Source organism: Vulpes lagopus, chromosome 1 (genome assembly GCF_018345385.1).
Source record: "Vulpes lagopus strain Blue_001 chromosome 1, ASM1834538v1, whole genome shotgun sequence".
Lineage (NCBI taxonomy): Eukaryota > Metazoa > Chordata > Mammalia > Carnivora > Canidae > Vulpes > Vulpes lagopus.
In genome coordinates this window covers 132,055,969-132,073,446 of record NC_054824.1, presented here as the reverse complement: position 1 = coordinate 132,073,446, position 17,478 = coordinate 132,055,969, and the positions used below count along the sequence as shown (strand labels likewise).

The 17,478-nt window shown below is 37.3% G+C and overlaps 1 protein-coding gene across 1 annotated transcript in view; it reads left to right on the top strand.

Moving 5' to 3' along the window:
* RPRD1A (regulation of nuclear pre-mRNA domain containing 1A) overlaps positions 1 to 11,969 on the top strand; it is a 78,856-nt gene extending 66,887 nt beyond the window's left edge. The window contains exon 6 of the mRNA XM_041749280.1: positions 8,469 to 11,969. Coding sequence (XP_041605214.1) covers positions 8,469 to 8,618 — 150 coding nt within the window. The 3' untranslated portion in view covers positions 8,619 to 11,969. The remainder of the gene's footprint in view (positions 1 to 8,468) is intronic.
* Positions 11,970 to 17,478: the final 5,509 nt, after the last annotated feature.

The following is a 17,478-nucleotide window of genomic DNA, read 5'->3' as shown; positions in this document are numbered from 1 at the left end:
GTAGTTTGTAAAGTGCACTGCTACTTGATGTACAGTGTAATTTGTGAAGTGCTCTCCTACTACTGGTTTGGTTCAGGTCCTAGTCCTCTTTCTTAGACATTAGCAGTAAACTCCTAATTGGGTTTCTTCCTCAGGTTCAAACTCTTAAATGTGGCTGTACTTGGTAATGGAATTAATTTCTTCACTTTGTACCATACACCGGTGGTAGTGAATTGGCATGCTCATATCATGCTCTTTATCCTCTCTACCCTGTTATCTTGCTGTTTCCATGTTCAATTTTGTTCTACTCACCTCTTTCAATTCTGAAAACCTTCCTGAACTTTTCATTGTGGCGAAGTCCTCCATCCTGCAGTTCTGGTATGTCATAGAAAGTGGGTTTTGCCTCTAATGGAACACATCATACTTTATTGTAATTATTCATTTGTTTATATGTTCTTCTAGGTAAGGGTTATGATTCATCTTTGTGTTCCCAGCATAGTGACGGTACATTCTGTAGTAGATACTCAAGAAATGTTTAAATGAAGTATTGAGTAGATTAGTTGAGACCTTCAAATTCAATATCAAATAACAGAATGATGCATTTGTTGGAAAAATGAAAATAATACACAGTAAGAACTAGAATCTAAAATCCAAAGACTGTCACACTGACATCTAACATGTTGGTATATAAATTGATAGGTGTTATAAGTTATAGATGTATAGAAAGTAGTTATTATAAACAATGTCTTTATTTTCTGTGGAATTGCTTTTGTTTGACCCTTTTGACCATCGCTCATGTTCATCACTGGTTTTTATGTAATATTTGCATTAACAGATTGGTCTTTCCAAAAAGTCAGGTTGGAATTTGATGGAGAATATTTATATTGTATAAGCTTGGCATTTACTGCACTTGAGTTTTTTTTTTAAGTGAATTTCTTGTAAAGTAGCAGAACTTGGAATCCCTTTCCCATTATAAAAACAATTCTGTTCAAGGGTGCTAGCGTGGGTCAGTCGGTTAAGCATCCTACTCTTGATTTTGGCTCAGGCCATGATCTCAGGGTCGTGAGATCAAGCCCCACATTGGGCTCCATGTTCTGCTTGTCCCTCTCTGCTCCTTCCCACGTGTGCAGTCTCTCTCTCTCTCTCTCTCTCTCTGAAATAAGTAAAATCTTTAAAAAGAAAAAGAAAAAGAAACAATACTATTTGTGGCACTGAGGTTCTCAGACTAACTCACAAAGCCTTTTTTCCTCCCTTTAATATGTTTATTGAGATGTAATTCACATACCATGTACAATGTACAGGGTTTTTTTAAAAAAGATTTTATTTTTAAGCAATCTCTGTGCCCAACAGGGGGCTTGAATTTATAACCCTCAGATTAAGAGTCTCATGCTCTACTAATTCAGTCAGCCAGTATTCCTACAGTGTACAGTTTTTAAATATATTTACAGGATTTTGCAGCCATCACTACTATCTATAATTTTAGATTATTTTTATCCACCCTAATGGAGACCTCTTAAACCATTTCCACTTCATCCCACCCCCAAGCCCTAAGCAACCACAAATCTCATTCCTGTCTCTATAAATTTGGCTCTTCTGGAGATTTCATATAAATGGAACCATACAGTAAATGGTCTATTTAACTAGCTTCTTTTACTTAGCATATTTTCAGGGGTCTTTGATGTCATAGGATATAACAATACTTTGTTTATTTTTATGGCCAAATAATATTACATGGTAAGAATATATCATGTTTTGTTTCTCTATTCATCAGTTGAGGGATATTTGGATTATTTTTCCTACTTTTCAGCTATTGTGAATTACTATGAACATTCATTGGGCATACATTTTCATTTCTCTTTTGTATATGTCTATGAATAGAATTGCTGGGTTATATGGTAACTCTGTATGTTTTTTTAGGAACTGCCAGACTACATTTCCCCCAGCAATGTGGAGGGTTTCAGTTTCTCCACATATTTGTCAGCACTTGTCTTTTTTTCTTTTTTTTTTTTTTTTTTTAGATTTATTTATTTATTTGAGACAGCATAAGCCCTGGGTGAGCTGGGGTTGAGGTGGAGGTTGGGCAGAGAGAGGAGGAGAGAGAATTTTCAGCAGACTCCCCATTTCCTGGACTCCCCATTCCCATTTACTGGAAATGTAAAAGCAGTATACATCATCTCAGTATTTACTGCTAAGAGAAGGGGCTTAATTTCTTAATGGGTTTGCTCTGGGGAAGTTTTTAATCTTTATTTATTTATTTATTTATTTATTTTTTATTTTTTTATTTTTTATTTATTTATTCTTTTTATCTTAAAGTTTAAAATTCAAGTTCTTCCCTTTCTTTGGAGCTGGAACAGAAATTGATTTAGGGGAAAAAAAGTTAAGTTTAAACACAAAATAAATTTTTTGAAAGCTGTTTTTGCAAAATGCAGGTTTAGTTTAAAAAGAATGAGAAGGGATCCCTGGGTGGCGCAGCGGTTTAGCGCCTGCCTTTGGCCCAGGGCGCGATCCTGGAGACCCGGGATCGAATCCCACATCAGGCTCCCTATATGGAGCCTGCTTCTCCCTCTGCCTATGTCTCTGCCTCTCTCTCTCTCTGTGTGACTATCATGAAAAAATAAATAAAATTTAAAAAAAAAAATAAAAAGAATGAGAAGATTGTGAGAGGGATTTTTTTTTTTTAATTTTTATTTATTGATGATAGTTACACAGAGAGAGAGAGAGAGAAGCAGAGACACAGGCAGAGGGAGAAGCAGGCTCCATGCACCAGGAGCCCGACGTGGGACTCGATCCCAGGTCTCCAGGATCGCGCCCTGGGCCAAAGGCAGGCGCCAAACCGCTGCGCCACCCAGGGAATCCCGAGAGGGATTTTTAAAACCAGTATTGGCTTTGCCTGTTGATTGACTTTGTCACTTTGACTTTTCCTGATTCAGTGCATATGTGCCAGTGGATCCACAATTTGTATTTTCTCTTTTATGCTTAGGTTTTTTTTGTGGAGTTTTTTTTAGGGGCGAGGTTGGGGTTGGTTTACTAATTGAAGAAGGAGATACTTGTTTTTTTTTTACTAATGTAAAAATGGACAGATAAAATTGTATATATTTAAACTGTACAGTGTGATGATTTGTTATGTCTACTTTGTTGAAATGATAACCACAATTAGGGCAATTAACACATCTATCATGTCACATAGTTGTCTGTATGATGAAAACACTTAGGTTTCCTCTCAGCAAATTTCAAGTGCACAGCATAGTATTTTATTAACTATAGTTGACATGCTCTACATTAGATCTCCAGAGTTTATTCATCTTATAACTGAATACTGGTTTCCTTTGACCAGCATTTCCACATCTCCCCCTGCCATCCCAACTCTTGGTAACCACCACTCTACTCTGTTTCTATGAGTTTTTCTCTTCTCTTTTCTTTCTTTTCTCTTTCTTTTAAGATTTTTATTTATTTATTCATGAGAGACACACAGAGAGAGAAGCAGAGACACAGACAGAGGGAGAAGCAGGCTCCATGCAGGGAGCTCGATGCGGGACTCGATCCTGGTACTCCAGGATCATGCCCTGAGCCAAAGGCAGACACTTAACTGCTGAGCCACCCAGGCACCCCCTTCCTTCCTTCCTTCCTTCCTTCCTTCCTTCCTCCCTCCCTCCCTCCCTCCCTCCCTCCCTTCCTTCCTTCCTTCCTTCCTTCCTCCCTCCCTCCCTCCCTCCCTCCCTTCCTTCTTTTTCTTTGTTCTTTCTTTCTTTCTTTCTTTCTTTCTTTCTTTCTTTCTTTCTTTCAGATTCAACATGTAGTGAGATTACATAGTTATTCATCTTTCTCCGACTGATTTCACTTAGCATAGTCTCGTCCATTTGGAAATGCCAGAATTAATCTTTTTTCTTACAGCTGAATAATATTAATTATATATATATGTGTGTGTGCATATATATATATGCACTACATCATCTTTATTCCTTCATCTGTTGGCAGAAACTCAGTTGGCATATCTTGGCTTTTGTGAATTATGCTGCAGTGAACATGGGGTACAGATACCTCTTTGAGATCACTGATTTTCTTTCTGAGGTCAGTGTTAGATATTTGTTCTAACATCTAGAGGTCACCTCCTAGCTGTCTTCCCTTTTTCTCTCCTGCAAACTAGTTGGCCTACAGTTTAGCCTTTATGAATCTCCTAATTGCCTTTCGCCATAGTGTCCACTGTTCTTGACAGTATCATTAGGCTTGAACTTCTCCTTGCTTTGTTCTAACTAAAATCAGTTCCTTTGTGAAGAAATTAGGTTCTGTCTGTTTTATGGCCTGCTTCTTCTGTCAGGCAAAAATCTTTTATGTCAGGGGTCTATAACTAGGGATGGGGGCAATGTAAATTTTTGTCTGAGTGTTACCCCTGCTGTATAGGAGCTGAGCTTTTAGTAAGTGAGGAGGGGTGCAGCAGCCTGTGTTATCTCAGCTTTGCCTATCACCTCCTGAGTCGGGGCGAGGGTTCTCAGTGCCACAATATTCTTTACTTGCCATGTCCAAGATAGAGCTTCTGTTTTACCAGTGGGGGCCAAGTGAAAAGCCCTTTGGCCCTTAACTACACTATGCTGAGGCAACCTTAGCAACAGGTAGCTGGGGATAGGATGATAAATGCCGATGCCTTGCCCTTCTCAGGAAGAAAGCCCTCTGACTGGGAACTGCCAGAGTGATCCTTGTGTTCTTGGCTGCAGGGGTCTGAGGGGAGTCTGCCTTGCTGAGCTTTGAGTAGGAAGGGAGGGAACATCTTGGTTGATACCACAGACGCTTGCCTTTCTTAATGGATTTTTCTGGAATAGATGTCCTTTAAGATCATTTCCAGAGGCTTTAAATGGCTAGTATGTTTTTTTAAAATAGTTTTCATCAGGGAGTGGGTCAGTTGAACTCCTCACACTATCATGCTGAAAGTCAGTCTCCTCAGGTCAGTAGTTCTGAAACAACATTTTGAATCTTTAATGCCCTCTTATTCTCCTTTTGCCCAATTTTATTTTCTTTATTGTATTTATAGCTAAAATAATACTTACATGTTTTTTAGGTCTCCTTCCTCCTGAAATGTTAGCTTTGTGGAGGCAGGAGACCTTATCTGTTTTGTTTAATGCTATATCTCCATTACTTTAATAAATATATACTTGCCATATGCCAGGGACTGCTGTGATAGCATTTCTCTAAAAGGGCTGTGAAAAAGGAGAGTACATTCATGGTGCTGTGATTCTGATCTGAGAGAAGTACTGTTGTTATTGTACAGCAAAATCAAAGTAATACATCCTCTTGTAAGCATTGTTGCCATAAGAAACCAATCTGGAACCTTGGAGCCTCTGTCTAGACCACCTAATCAAGCAATTTAAAACTAACAGGGCTGTGGTCTGGTTCGCGTTATCGAGTAGTTTCCAGTCTTCATCTAGTTCTTCAGGCTTACATCAGACAACTTGCCACAGCTCTTTAAATCTTCTGGGTAGGAGATCCTGCCTGTGGCAATAGCAGAAAGCTTTGACTACTACATACTTTTGTTTCTGAGTTGGGGAAGTATGACTTCACATGCTTATGAAGGATAATAACTCTTCTTTCACATGGAACTATTGAGAGGATTGAATGAGTTAATATTTTTTTTTATTCTTTTATTTTTTTAAAGATTTTATTTATTTATTCATGAGAGACAGAGAGAGACAGACAGACAGAGGCAGAGACACAGGCAGTGGGAGAAGCAGGCTCTATTCAGGGAGCCTGACTTGGGACTCGATTCGGGGTCTCCAGGATCAGGCCCTGGGCTCAAGATGGCGCTAAACCACTGAGCCACCCGGGCTGCCCCATGAGTTCATATTTTAATGCCTGGCATATCATGGACATTCAGTAAATGGCAGCTTTTGTTTATATACACCAATTGGCTGAAAGCTTGTAGTTGCCAATATCATTTGAATTAAATCTTAATTGAAGAACAACCTACTGGATGCTAGAAACTGGAAATTAGGGTGAGCAGTAATGACCGCTAAAGGGACATGACATTTCTCAAAATTTTCCAAAAAAAAAAAAAAAAAAAAAGACAAAAACCCCCACATATTTTCTAGCAGAGAATAATTGCTTTTGAGTATGTTTGAACAACATCTGAATATATCATGCTGGCCCCAGACTGCTTTATGTATTTATTCAAAAATGATTTATCTAAGAACAGTGGGACAGATGGAGAGAAGTTGCCCCATACCAGTGTGTTTTGAGGAAGAAACTGCTAAATGTGGACATGTGTAATGAGATCTTACTGAGAGGTATGCATCTAGAATGTGAAATATTCTGGTGCTAATCTTTTGTATGCCGCTCTGAGCTACTATGCTGAAACTTAATTGGTGTTCCAGTGTGTATCACTTGTTAAGGGAAGAGGAAAATCATACCTTGAAATTCTAGATTTCTATTAAATTCTTTTACTCCATCTTGATCTTCATGATAAATTAGAAATGCAGGGACAGGGATCCCTGGGTGGCGCAGCGGTTTGGCGCCTGCCTTTGGCCCAGGGCGCGATCTGGAGACCCGGGATCGAATCCCACGTCAGGCTCCCGGTGCATGGAGCCTGCTTCTCCCTCTGCCTGTATCTCTGCCTCTCTGCCTCTCTCTCTCTCTCTCTGTGTGACTATCATAAATAAATAAAAAAAATTAAAAAAAAAAAAGAAATGCAGGGACATGTAGACATGGCAAGAATTGACACCTCTCTTATGTGCCCAAAGCTATCCTTGAACTTTTCCAGCCTTCAGCCTTGCCTGCTTTGCCTGCTACTCTGCCCAGTTCCCTGTACTTCAGAATGCTCCTGTTCCCCATTCCTTTAGAGCAGTTGAGGTTTAGTAATTGTTATAAATCCCTTTCCCAAAAAATAAATAAATAAATAAATAAATAAATCCCTTTCCCCTTGTGTGGTTATTCTTTAAGGGAGGAGGCTCAGTCATACAAAGAAACCTTACTAGTTGATTTCATTTAGGCAGAAAAACTAAAGAAGTGGCTCACAACTTTATGTATTAACATCCTTTTGGGAACTTTACAAAATCTATGAACTTTGGACCCACTTCCAGAGATTATTCTCATTTAATTAATAGGTAGTAGGACTGAAGTTCTCTTGAAAAATCTGTTCCTTCAAAAATTCCTTAGCTGACTCTGTACAGAATTGAGAACACCAAAGAAGGGCTTTTGATGGTTAGACCTTCTACCTAAAAGAAAGCTTATCAATTACCTTTTCTGTCTTATTTGTAAGACAAATGGTTAGAGGGAGGGAGAAGGTTCTAGGCTTTTCTAGAAGGAAAAATACCCATTTTCTAAATTCTCTTTCAAATAAATAAATAAATAAATAAATAAATAAATTCCCTCTTCCACATCTCCCCTCCACTAGGTGATCGAGCATAGAAGAATCCTCTCTCCATGTTGAATTCTGGAAATTTCAGTTAAAAGGAGATATTCCCAGTGTAGAGAATGGGCTGTTTCCCTCTAAGTCAAATGATCTTGATTGGTTTCCAGTCTCTGAGTCTTTGGACCACTGTTAGCAGGGTTTCCTAACCTTTTTTGGGCCGTTGGAATTGTTTGGTAGTCTGGTGTTTGGACCCCTTCTCAAGTTCAGTATCTTATTTTTTTAAGATTTTATTTTTTTGACAGCACAAGCAGGAGGAGTGGCAGAGGGAAGGGGGGAAGCAGGCTCCCAGCTTGATTCCAGGACTCTGGGATCATGACCTGAGCCAAAGGCACCTAATGTGACTGAGCCCCTAGGTGCCCTTCAAGTTCAGTATTTTAATGTAGAAAGTAAAATGCATGGCATTACAAAGGAAACAAATTATATTAAAATACAGTTGTTGACATAGTCAAATTTGTACAATAATATATGAATCTTTATTGACACATTAAATAACATTAAGTGGTTGGTCTAATAACTACCGTAATTTCAAAGTTGTAACAAATGTAAACAGTATTTCAAGATAGCTTTAAAAACTTGTAATGTTATAGCAACTTGTTTCTATTGGAGACAAACTCACAGGTACTAATAATACTCCTGCGATGTGTTGCCAACATTTACAATTGAAAACAAGGCTAGGTGGGTCAGTGGTTTGGTGCCTGCCTTTGACCCAGGATCAAGTCCCGCATTGGGCTCCCTGCGTGGGGCCTGCTTCTCCCTCTGCCTGTGTCTCTGCCTCTCTCTGTGTGTGTCTTTCATGAATAAATAAATAAATAAATAATCTTACACACACACCCCAACTTGTGCTCACATTCTCTGTATCTCAAAAAAAAAAAAAAAAGAGAGAGAGATTGTGGCTTGTGGTTTTTTCATAATAATAGAGTTTATCCTAGTAGTGTATTTCCAAAGTCCTTCCTTTGATCCTAAAGCTAACGTTGTAATCATCCTTTTTTATTCAGCATTAACTGAGTGTAATACCAGGTTATATGCAGAGTATTAGTTAGATAGCTCTTCTCTCAACTCTCAGAATGCTAATGAAAGTGGTTTGATGTTACAGGAATACAAGCGGAAGTTAGCCAGAGTTTCCCTGGTACGCAAAGAACTCAGGTCCCGGATCCAGAGCCTGCCAGACTTATCCCGATTGCCCAATGTTACTGGAAGCCACATGCACCTGCCCTTTGCAGGGGACATCTACAGTGAAGATTGATGACCAGTCTCTTTCCAGGGCCCAGGACTTTGCAAGAGATGGAGACAGGTTAGGTGGACAGTCCTGTAGCGTTATTTTTGTATATGGTTGAGAGAATGACTAAGAAAAAGAAGTGAAAAGTAATTTATAAAAATTGTTTAAAATGTTTGTTTGTTTACTATTTTATTGGTAAGTTAACATGACTTAGTTTAAACAAAGTGATCTCTGTGTATTAATAAGCTCAGAAATAGTGATTATTTTCAAAAGATCTTTTTGTAAATTTTTTTGATTCAAGGCCTTGTGAGAAATTCCATGTTTCTATTTCTTCGTGTATTTTCAAATATTTTTCTTTATTTTCTTCAGTATCTAATCACTGTAAATTATGTAATTCCTAAAGGGTGAGAATTAATCAAGAGTTGGTAGAGACTTTATTATGGTATAGTTAGGACTTGATTGTAGGAGTGACTAAATGTTCCAACTTAATCTTCACCCTTCTTCCTGACCAAAATATCAGTTCTGTGCCTCTTAAAGCTTTTGATTCCTTATTTTCTAGAGGTCAGTAATTTAACACAAAAGTAAGGCTCAGATTAAAGTTTAGGGAACTTTTCCACAATAGTACTGTCGGGGTTCCATTCCAGCTGCCAGTGTAGAATAAAAGGAGTGTTAAATAGGGACCCCCTTGATCAAATGGTTTAGAATTATTTGAGTAGGTTAATATGAAAATGCTTTGGAAATGTTGTAAAATTTGACCTTCTACCAAGAGGACGACTTTGATTCTGGAACTGATTGCTATTTTCAAATCAGTCTCCTTTTAACACAATAGATCCCTTTAATATAAAGCCATCTAGGGGATTAAAAGAAACAAAATAATGATAACTTTTACTATTTACTTAGCCGTTTAACTTTAAAAACAATAGTATTTTTAGCTCTAAAATCTCAACACAATATTCCTTGAAGTTCAGTAAAGTAGCCTGGAACATTTTTAATGTTTCCTTAAGGTTTTTGAATGACTGTATATTTGGAAATTAAGCAGTGCTACACTACAGGGTAGATCTGGCAAATACTATATTTGTATATTTAGAATTACCAAAACAAATGTACTTTTACTTTTTATTTCTAACCCTGTGTGTTAGAGCAGTTGCATGCTCTCCTGCTTTCTTTTTAAATCACATTGTTAAGCTGTGGATTTGTACTCAATAATGACTTAGGATAAACATTATTTTCACTCATTACATATTAGACATTTTTCTTTTCCTTGTAAGCAGATTCAAACTAGGTAGTCAATAAAACATCTTTTAAATCCCATAAGCCAGTTAATGTCTTACTAGTCTGAATGGCTTCACTCTTTTGTTCTAAATATTAGAAATTATAGTTAAAATGAATTTATATGTGAAGGAAAGGCAAATATTTATTTTCAGTACCCAGTAGTTCTGGAAACAGTGCTTTTAACACTTTGACCTCTCCAAAACATAGACACATTTTAGTAGTCCCCATCTATATATGGCTTATATTCCAAAGTCTTTTAGTCAACTTTTGGGACTCTGGGCACATTTTCTCACGGAAACAATAGTAATTAGGTTCCCTGTAAACACTACCACAGAAAGCTCACCTGGGAATCTAATCCACTTAACCATGAATGTACTTGTAATGTGGTTGACAAATTACTAATAGATCCTGACCAGCATTTGTAACATCAGTCTGACTAAGGAAATGGTGTGCAGCAGCCAGACTCATACATTGGGGTGTCTGTCTGTCTTGTGTACCTCTGTCCCTAGGTGTAGGATATGTGAGAAGAAGATTCAGCATGGGGGTGGTGGGGTAACCAATGCACAATTATAAAAACCTAGTTATACCTGTTATAAAAGTATACCATGTAAGTTAGTTTTTCTTGTTAAAGTGAAAACAAAAACTTGTATATTAATTTATTTTCAGTGTCTTGATCTTATTTATGATCTGCTAAAGTGGTGATTTATCCATTCAAAATATATTTTTTCCATTTAAAACTAATTTATAAACTATGTACTCCTGGGAAGATTTGAATTATTAGAAGTTTGTTGAAATATTTTCACCATTTAAGACAGACTTCTTAGATACTGATTTTATTGCCAGTATCTGTTCTAAATATTTATGATAAAAATGCATTATTTTTTTAAAGAGCTTGATGCGATTTGTGATAAGTGATAGTACTCAACCTGAATCCTACCCCCAGTCCCACCCTTTGACCAAATCCTCCACAAACCTTTAGCTGTTGGTTAATTCACTAACTGTAAACACAAATGACATGGTCTGGTTTAGAAGTTATTTTTTCAGCCTTATGATAGTTAACATGGTAAGCCTTAGCAGTGAATAGTCTTCCTTTCTAACAGGTAGACTTACATGTTCTCAAGAAATGGGGTAAGATGGGGTACTATAATACCAAATTCTAAATCATGAGCATTTTCTCCGCTGTGTATGTACATGAGGCAAATCATGCATCTTTGAGTGCAGTTTGGCCTGGCCCCTAAAGAGAAAAGCATGTCACCACACTTGTAGTAGGGGTACTGTGGTTTGAATGGATACCATCACTCTTTTCTCCACAAACAGTGCAGAGAGCTGTCTGGAGTGGCAGTTTGAACAGATTCCCTGACGTTCCCTCTGCTCCTTCCGTCACTACAGTAAGTAAAAGAACCACCTGGGGGAACCTGGGAGTCTGAGAGAATCAGCTGTGCTCAATAGCCAACCTCCCTCTCTAGGAAAACCAGTCCAGATGCAGCTATTTTGGTACCTCTTCTCACATGCACTCTGAATCAGGGTTTTTCTATAAGAATTCCTTCAGAATCAGCAAAAGCTTGGATGACCTGGTTATCTTGATTTGCAGAATTAAAAGAACAAAACTAGGTTGTCAGTTGTCACTGTAGATGAGCAGATTCTCTATTAGAGTATAGTTATTGAACTGGCTCTGAGAAATCTTTAGAAGGAAAAAAATTCAAAAGTACAAATTAATTGGGAAAGTTAGAATGTCCTTTCTGAATTTTCCATTCTGAAAATTTGTATTATATGAAATAACATAAAGCTACAAAACTGCTTTGTATTCTATTAAGAAATAGCTCCTAAAGATGTAGTCTTGTTTCATAGTTGTTGCACTATATCAAAGCTTTTTAAAGTGTAAACCCAGTTCTTCTCTGTATAGAAAGGGAGCATTGTGTTACTGAATTTATTTATACAGAGCATTTGTTGCCATCTGTAATTCCAGCCATCCGCACACGAGTCTGTTCTGAGGTGGCAATAGCACATGGGAAGATGAAATTTCCCTGTTTATTTACCCCTTTTTCTTTGGCTGTATCTGATGATAATATAAGATGTTCTTAATAAAGTTTTATGTTGTTTTTGAAATGTGTACATTGTTTTTGGGAATTGGTTAATTGAATGTGGGGTGGGGAGGGGAGAGATTAATGGACTGGGAAGGAAGCAGAATACTGGAAGTATTCAATGACTTTATGATGGAGAAAGTGTTGAAGGAGATTCCTTTTGCTTGGCCAGTGGTTCCCAAACTTGAGTGAACGTCAGAATCACCTAGAAGGCTACTAAACTACAGATTACTGGGCTCTGCTCCCGGAGCTTTAGGTAAGGCCTGATAGTTTAGATTGTTAACCATTTGATGCTGATGCACTGATGCTGATGCACTGAATTTAGGGACCACATTCTTGACAACCATTACTCTAGATCAACTTTGAAGTACATGACATGCTTTACAATTTGCAATTCCAGATAATAATAAAGTATGGCTTTTACAGCTCATTCCTCAGCAAGTTCCTTATGGGGAGAGAACAGGATCACCACTTCTTTTGTGACCTACTGCACTGTAATGCCAAAGAGTTTTTGAGTGAACAAATTCGTTTGGTACTTTGCACTTGCAGAGCATGGGCCCTCACCAAATCTTGAATTTAAAGCAGAATTAGGGAATACTAAAAATCTGTGGGAATCTCTAGGTCAGCGTTTGCCAAATTTCTTTGGTAAGGTTCATTTGGGACATTTTCAGAAAGGGTACATACCTATTGAATCAGAATTGTCTGTGATTCTTATTGTCTAGAAAGCTGGGGAAATGTCCTCTGACCACTGCTCCTGGTTCTTTGTTCCTGGAAGTCCTCTGGTTACTTTATCTGAATCCAGATGTATCTCATTCCCACTCCAGTTCTCCCCCTTTGCAGTAGCAGGTTTTATACAGTGGCACCTATCCAAAGATGCTGCTTCAGAAGATTTGAGATCTAGAGGTCTACATTTTAACAAGGTACTCCCATGATTTTGATGCACTTTGAGAAAGACTGTACTTTGAGAAATATTGCCCCACACAGCAAATTCTAGTCTGTACTATACAATAATGGTAGTTCACACATATGTGGTACTTACTGTGCATCAGGAACTGTTCATATGAATATTGCTTCATATGTCCTTTGCAATAGATACTCTGGGGGGATCCCTGGTGGCCCAGCGGTTTAGTGCCTGCTTTCAGCCCAGGGCATGATCCTGAGTTCCAGGATTGAGTCCCATATCGGGCTTCCTGCATGGATCCTGCTTCTCAAACCTCTGCCTGTGTCTCTGCACCTCTCTCTCTTTCTCTCTCTCTCTCTCTCTCTCTGTCTCGCAGAAATAAATAAAATCTTTTTAAAAAATAAAAATAGATACTCTGATTATTCCACTTCTACATACAAGGAAACTAAGACACAGTGTAAATTCCGTGTGACCCTGAACAGATCAAATGGTGAGGCTGGGATTCAGATCCATCTCCAAGTTCTGCCCTAAGCCTGTGCTTCTTAACCAGTACATGATGATGCTTGTTAACTGATACATTGTGTAGCAGCTCCATGATTACCAAATCCGCATTTTGCATCACATGTCAAGTTGTATTGAAATTATAACATTATTCAGGTATGCAAATTAAAAACCAACATCTTAGCTAAAAGCACTACTGGAGGGGGCTTGTGAAAGGATGTTACACTCAGGTTTGTGTTTTTATTGAGGTAAAATACATGTAACAAAAAAAGAAATGTAATAAAAAATTTACCATTTTTAAGTGTACTCTGGCATTAAGTACATTGATGATTAACGTTGTGCAGTCATCACCACCATGAATATTTAGACTTTTTCATCTTTCTCAACAGAAACTCTGCCCATTAAACAATAACTTCCTATTTCCCAGCCCTTTGCAACTGTTATCCTATTTTCTGTCTCTTTGAATTTGACTTCTCTAGGTACCTCATATAAGTGGGATTAAAAATATTTGTCCTTTTGTGACTGAATTATTTCACTTAGCATAGTGTCTTCTAGGTTCATCACATTGTAGAGTGTGTCCTTTTTAAGACCGAATAGTATTCCATTGTATGGGTGTGCCACATTTTGTTTATTCATTTGTTGATGGATGCTTGGATTGCTTCCACGTTTTGACTTTTGTGAATAATACTGCTATGAATATGGGTGTACAATATCTGTGCAAGTTCCTGCTTCGATTTCCATTTGTTTGTTTCAAAGCAGTAATTTATATTCACATCAACAGAGTCAGAATGAAGCATTGATAAGTATATTCTAGACATTTAGTGTCAAATCTTTTGAGATATACAGAGATGATTCAACTGCAGGTCTTCTCAAAGAGTTTACAGTCTAGTGGGAGTGAAATATAGTAACAACTTTTAGAAATGGCCAAAGCTTACTTTCATTTTAATTCTAACATATTTCTTCTAAATTAGTGGTTCCACAGGACAGCAGGATTAGCCTTAGCTGAGAATTTGTTAGCAGTACAAATTCTTGGACTCCAGATCTATTGAATCAGAAAAATTTGAGAGTGGGAACCAGCAATAATATATTTTTAACAAGCCCTCTAAATAATTCTGAAGCACACTTAAGTTCCAGGTTTGCTTTATGCATCACTTCCAGGCATCTAACACTTTACCTCATAGAGATTTCTTCTCTATATGAGAAACTGTTGGAGTGAGAAGATTTGCTCCAACAAAAAGCAATTGTTTTAAAAAAAAAAAAAAAGTGTGCTTTCTTGACAAGCCAAGAAATGCTTTTCATCTGGCTTCTTTCAAGTCTTAATGAACCCCACTCTGCATCCTGGCAAATTTTTCCATATTTCCTTATTTCATTTCTCTGTCTAGCTCATGTCTTGCAATTCTTCAGCGGTTGATAGACTGAAGGGGAAACTGAAATGCAGTATGGGGGCTGGCCATCATCTACAGTATCTGAAAGACTCATTAGCCCTTGGTGTATTTATACCACCACAGGTTTAGCCATTTTCATGCAGAAATCCCTGTGATTTTTTTTTTTAATTTTTTTATTTATTTATGATAGTCACAGAGAGACAGAGAGGCAGAGACATAGGCAGAGGGAGAAACAGGCTCCATGCACCGGGAGCCTGATGTGGGATTCGATCCCGGGTCTCCAGGATCGCGCCCTGGGCCAAAGGCAAGCGCCAAACCACTGCGCCACCCAGGGATCCCATCCCTGTGATTTTATTTCCAACTGTTAAATGACATCAAAAATAGAAATTGTTTTTACTGCCTTTTTGGTGAAGATAATGATAATTATCTTAATGATAATTGACTTAAAGTGGAATATGAAATGAATTTTAGAATTATACATTTCACATTTGAATTCCATGCATCATGGAAAAGCTACAAAATTGAAATTTTGAATTTAAGTGAAATTGTTATGTTGAGCCATTAGCTAATTCAGACATTCTAGAAAAATTCAGTTTGTACTTGTATTGTTTGGTTAAGCTTATCATCTTTTTAAAGTCCTATTTCTTTGTTCAGGAAAGAAATTTCATTTTATTTATGGAAATTCAAATGAGAGATTTTAAGACGTTTTAAATCATGCATTAATACAGTAGTGTTTGTTTTCTTTTTCCAGCTCTTGATATTTGTTATAAAATCTTGTACTTTAAAAAAATAAATAAAATATAAAATCTTGTACTTTTATGGGATCAAGTTAATAGAGCACTACTGATGGTAGTTGAACTCTTCTTAAGATCTCTATGTAATTCAGTTATAACTGCCCAAAGTGGGAAGTGGTACCTTGGTTATAGACTACAGCTGGTATGTGCTTAATGGAGGGACATTAAACTACTTTCATTCTTCTTTTGGAGCTGGTGTTTGAGCTATGCAGGATCTCAGGTGAGCTCTGTGCCCAGTTCCTTTTCCTACCTAGCTGGTAGCTCTAAATATTTTAGCCTAACACAAATGTCATTATTAGGGCTTAACGTTCTCCCTGTTTGAATTACTAATCTCCACGTCTTAGCATGGTGAAGAAAGCTCTAGCTCCTTTATCTTTGGTTTCTTACTTTTATATCCATTGATGAACAGAACAGTTAAAATTGTGAAATTTTACATCAATAGCATAAAGCTCGCTCTTTTTCCAGGTGGGTGTAATTTTCCCTACCAGGAACCAATAAAATGCTAACTGCTAGTGATTTAGCTTATTGACTGATTATTTTTTCTTATGACATGACTTTTTTTGTTGTTTTAAGACTAATACCTCTTTCAAAGCATATGATTGAAAATAATACTTAAACAGAAAAGCTATCTTTTTTAATGTAAGTGTTTTCAGTGTGAATTTTTAAAAGCTCTATATTATTTAAATTAGTCTAAAAATCCTTGTAGTTATACAGTGAAACAACTGCTAATTAAAATAACCTATGGCATGGTGCTTGAGTGGTTCAGTCCATTAAGCATCTGACTCTTCAGATCATTATCTCAGGGTTGTGGGATCAAGCCCTGTGTCAGTCTCTAGCCTCAGCACAGGGTCTGCTTCAGACTCTCCCTCTCCCTCTGCTCCTTCCCCTGCCCATGCACATGTGCACCCTCTCTCTCAAATAAATAAAATATTTAAAATAATCCAGGGCAATAAATATGAAAATTTATTTTCAGATGTTACTTAGTAATATATGAAATAAAACATTCATTAGAGGGGCACTTGGGTGGCTCAGTTAAGTGTCTGCCTTTGGCTCTAGTCATGATCCCAGGATCCTGGGATCGAGTCCCAGATTGCACTCCCTGATCAGCAAGGAGTCTGCTTCTCCCTTTCTCTGTCTATCCTCTTATGCTCGCTCTTTCAAATAAATAAAATATTTTAAAAATATATATTCACTAAATATATTTTTGGCAGCTTAATAATTACCTTTGAATAATGAGGTTAGATAAAATGAGGGGATTTACTAAGTGCTTTCTGTCTTTTTACAAATTATGAATAGTTACTTATAAAAAGCACCAGTAATAAGCATCATTTGGTTAAGATATTCTTGTTTCATGTTCACTTTTGGACTTTGATTTGGTTTCTATTTTTGTTACATTAGTCAGGCACTTTAAAACTTCTTTACTGTATTAGAAATCTCATTTGTTATTAAAATACAGTGTTAAGGATGTATAGAGTTGATTCATTGTGTGCTACTTAATGAAATGGTAATTTGTATTTTATGTTCTCTAAGAATGCTTCTGCACAGCATACTTTGGTTTTCTGAAGGATAAAACTGGGACGCCTGGGGGTGGCTCAGTGGTTGAGCATCTGCCTTTGGCTCAGGGCATGATCCTGGAGTCCTGGGATCGAGTCCCACATCAGGCTCCCTGCATGGAGTGTGCTTCTCCTCTCTCTGCCTGTGTCTCTGCCTTTCTCTCTGTGTCTCTCATGAATAAATAAATAAAATCTTTTAAAAAAATAAAGAATAAAACTGAAACCTGATTTCAGCAATTGTTCGCAGAGGTTATATCAGATTAAAAAAATAATCTTACTCTCTAGAAAGATATACCATCTAAGAGCCAACAAAATTTAGTTATAAACTCAAAATTTTATCATCAGGTTCTTACAATCCTTGAAGATAGTTTATCAGAGTACTCGACAAGTTTTCTTTTTT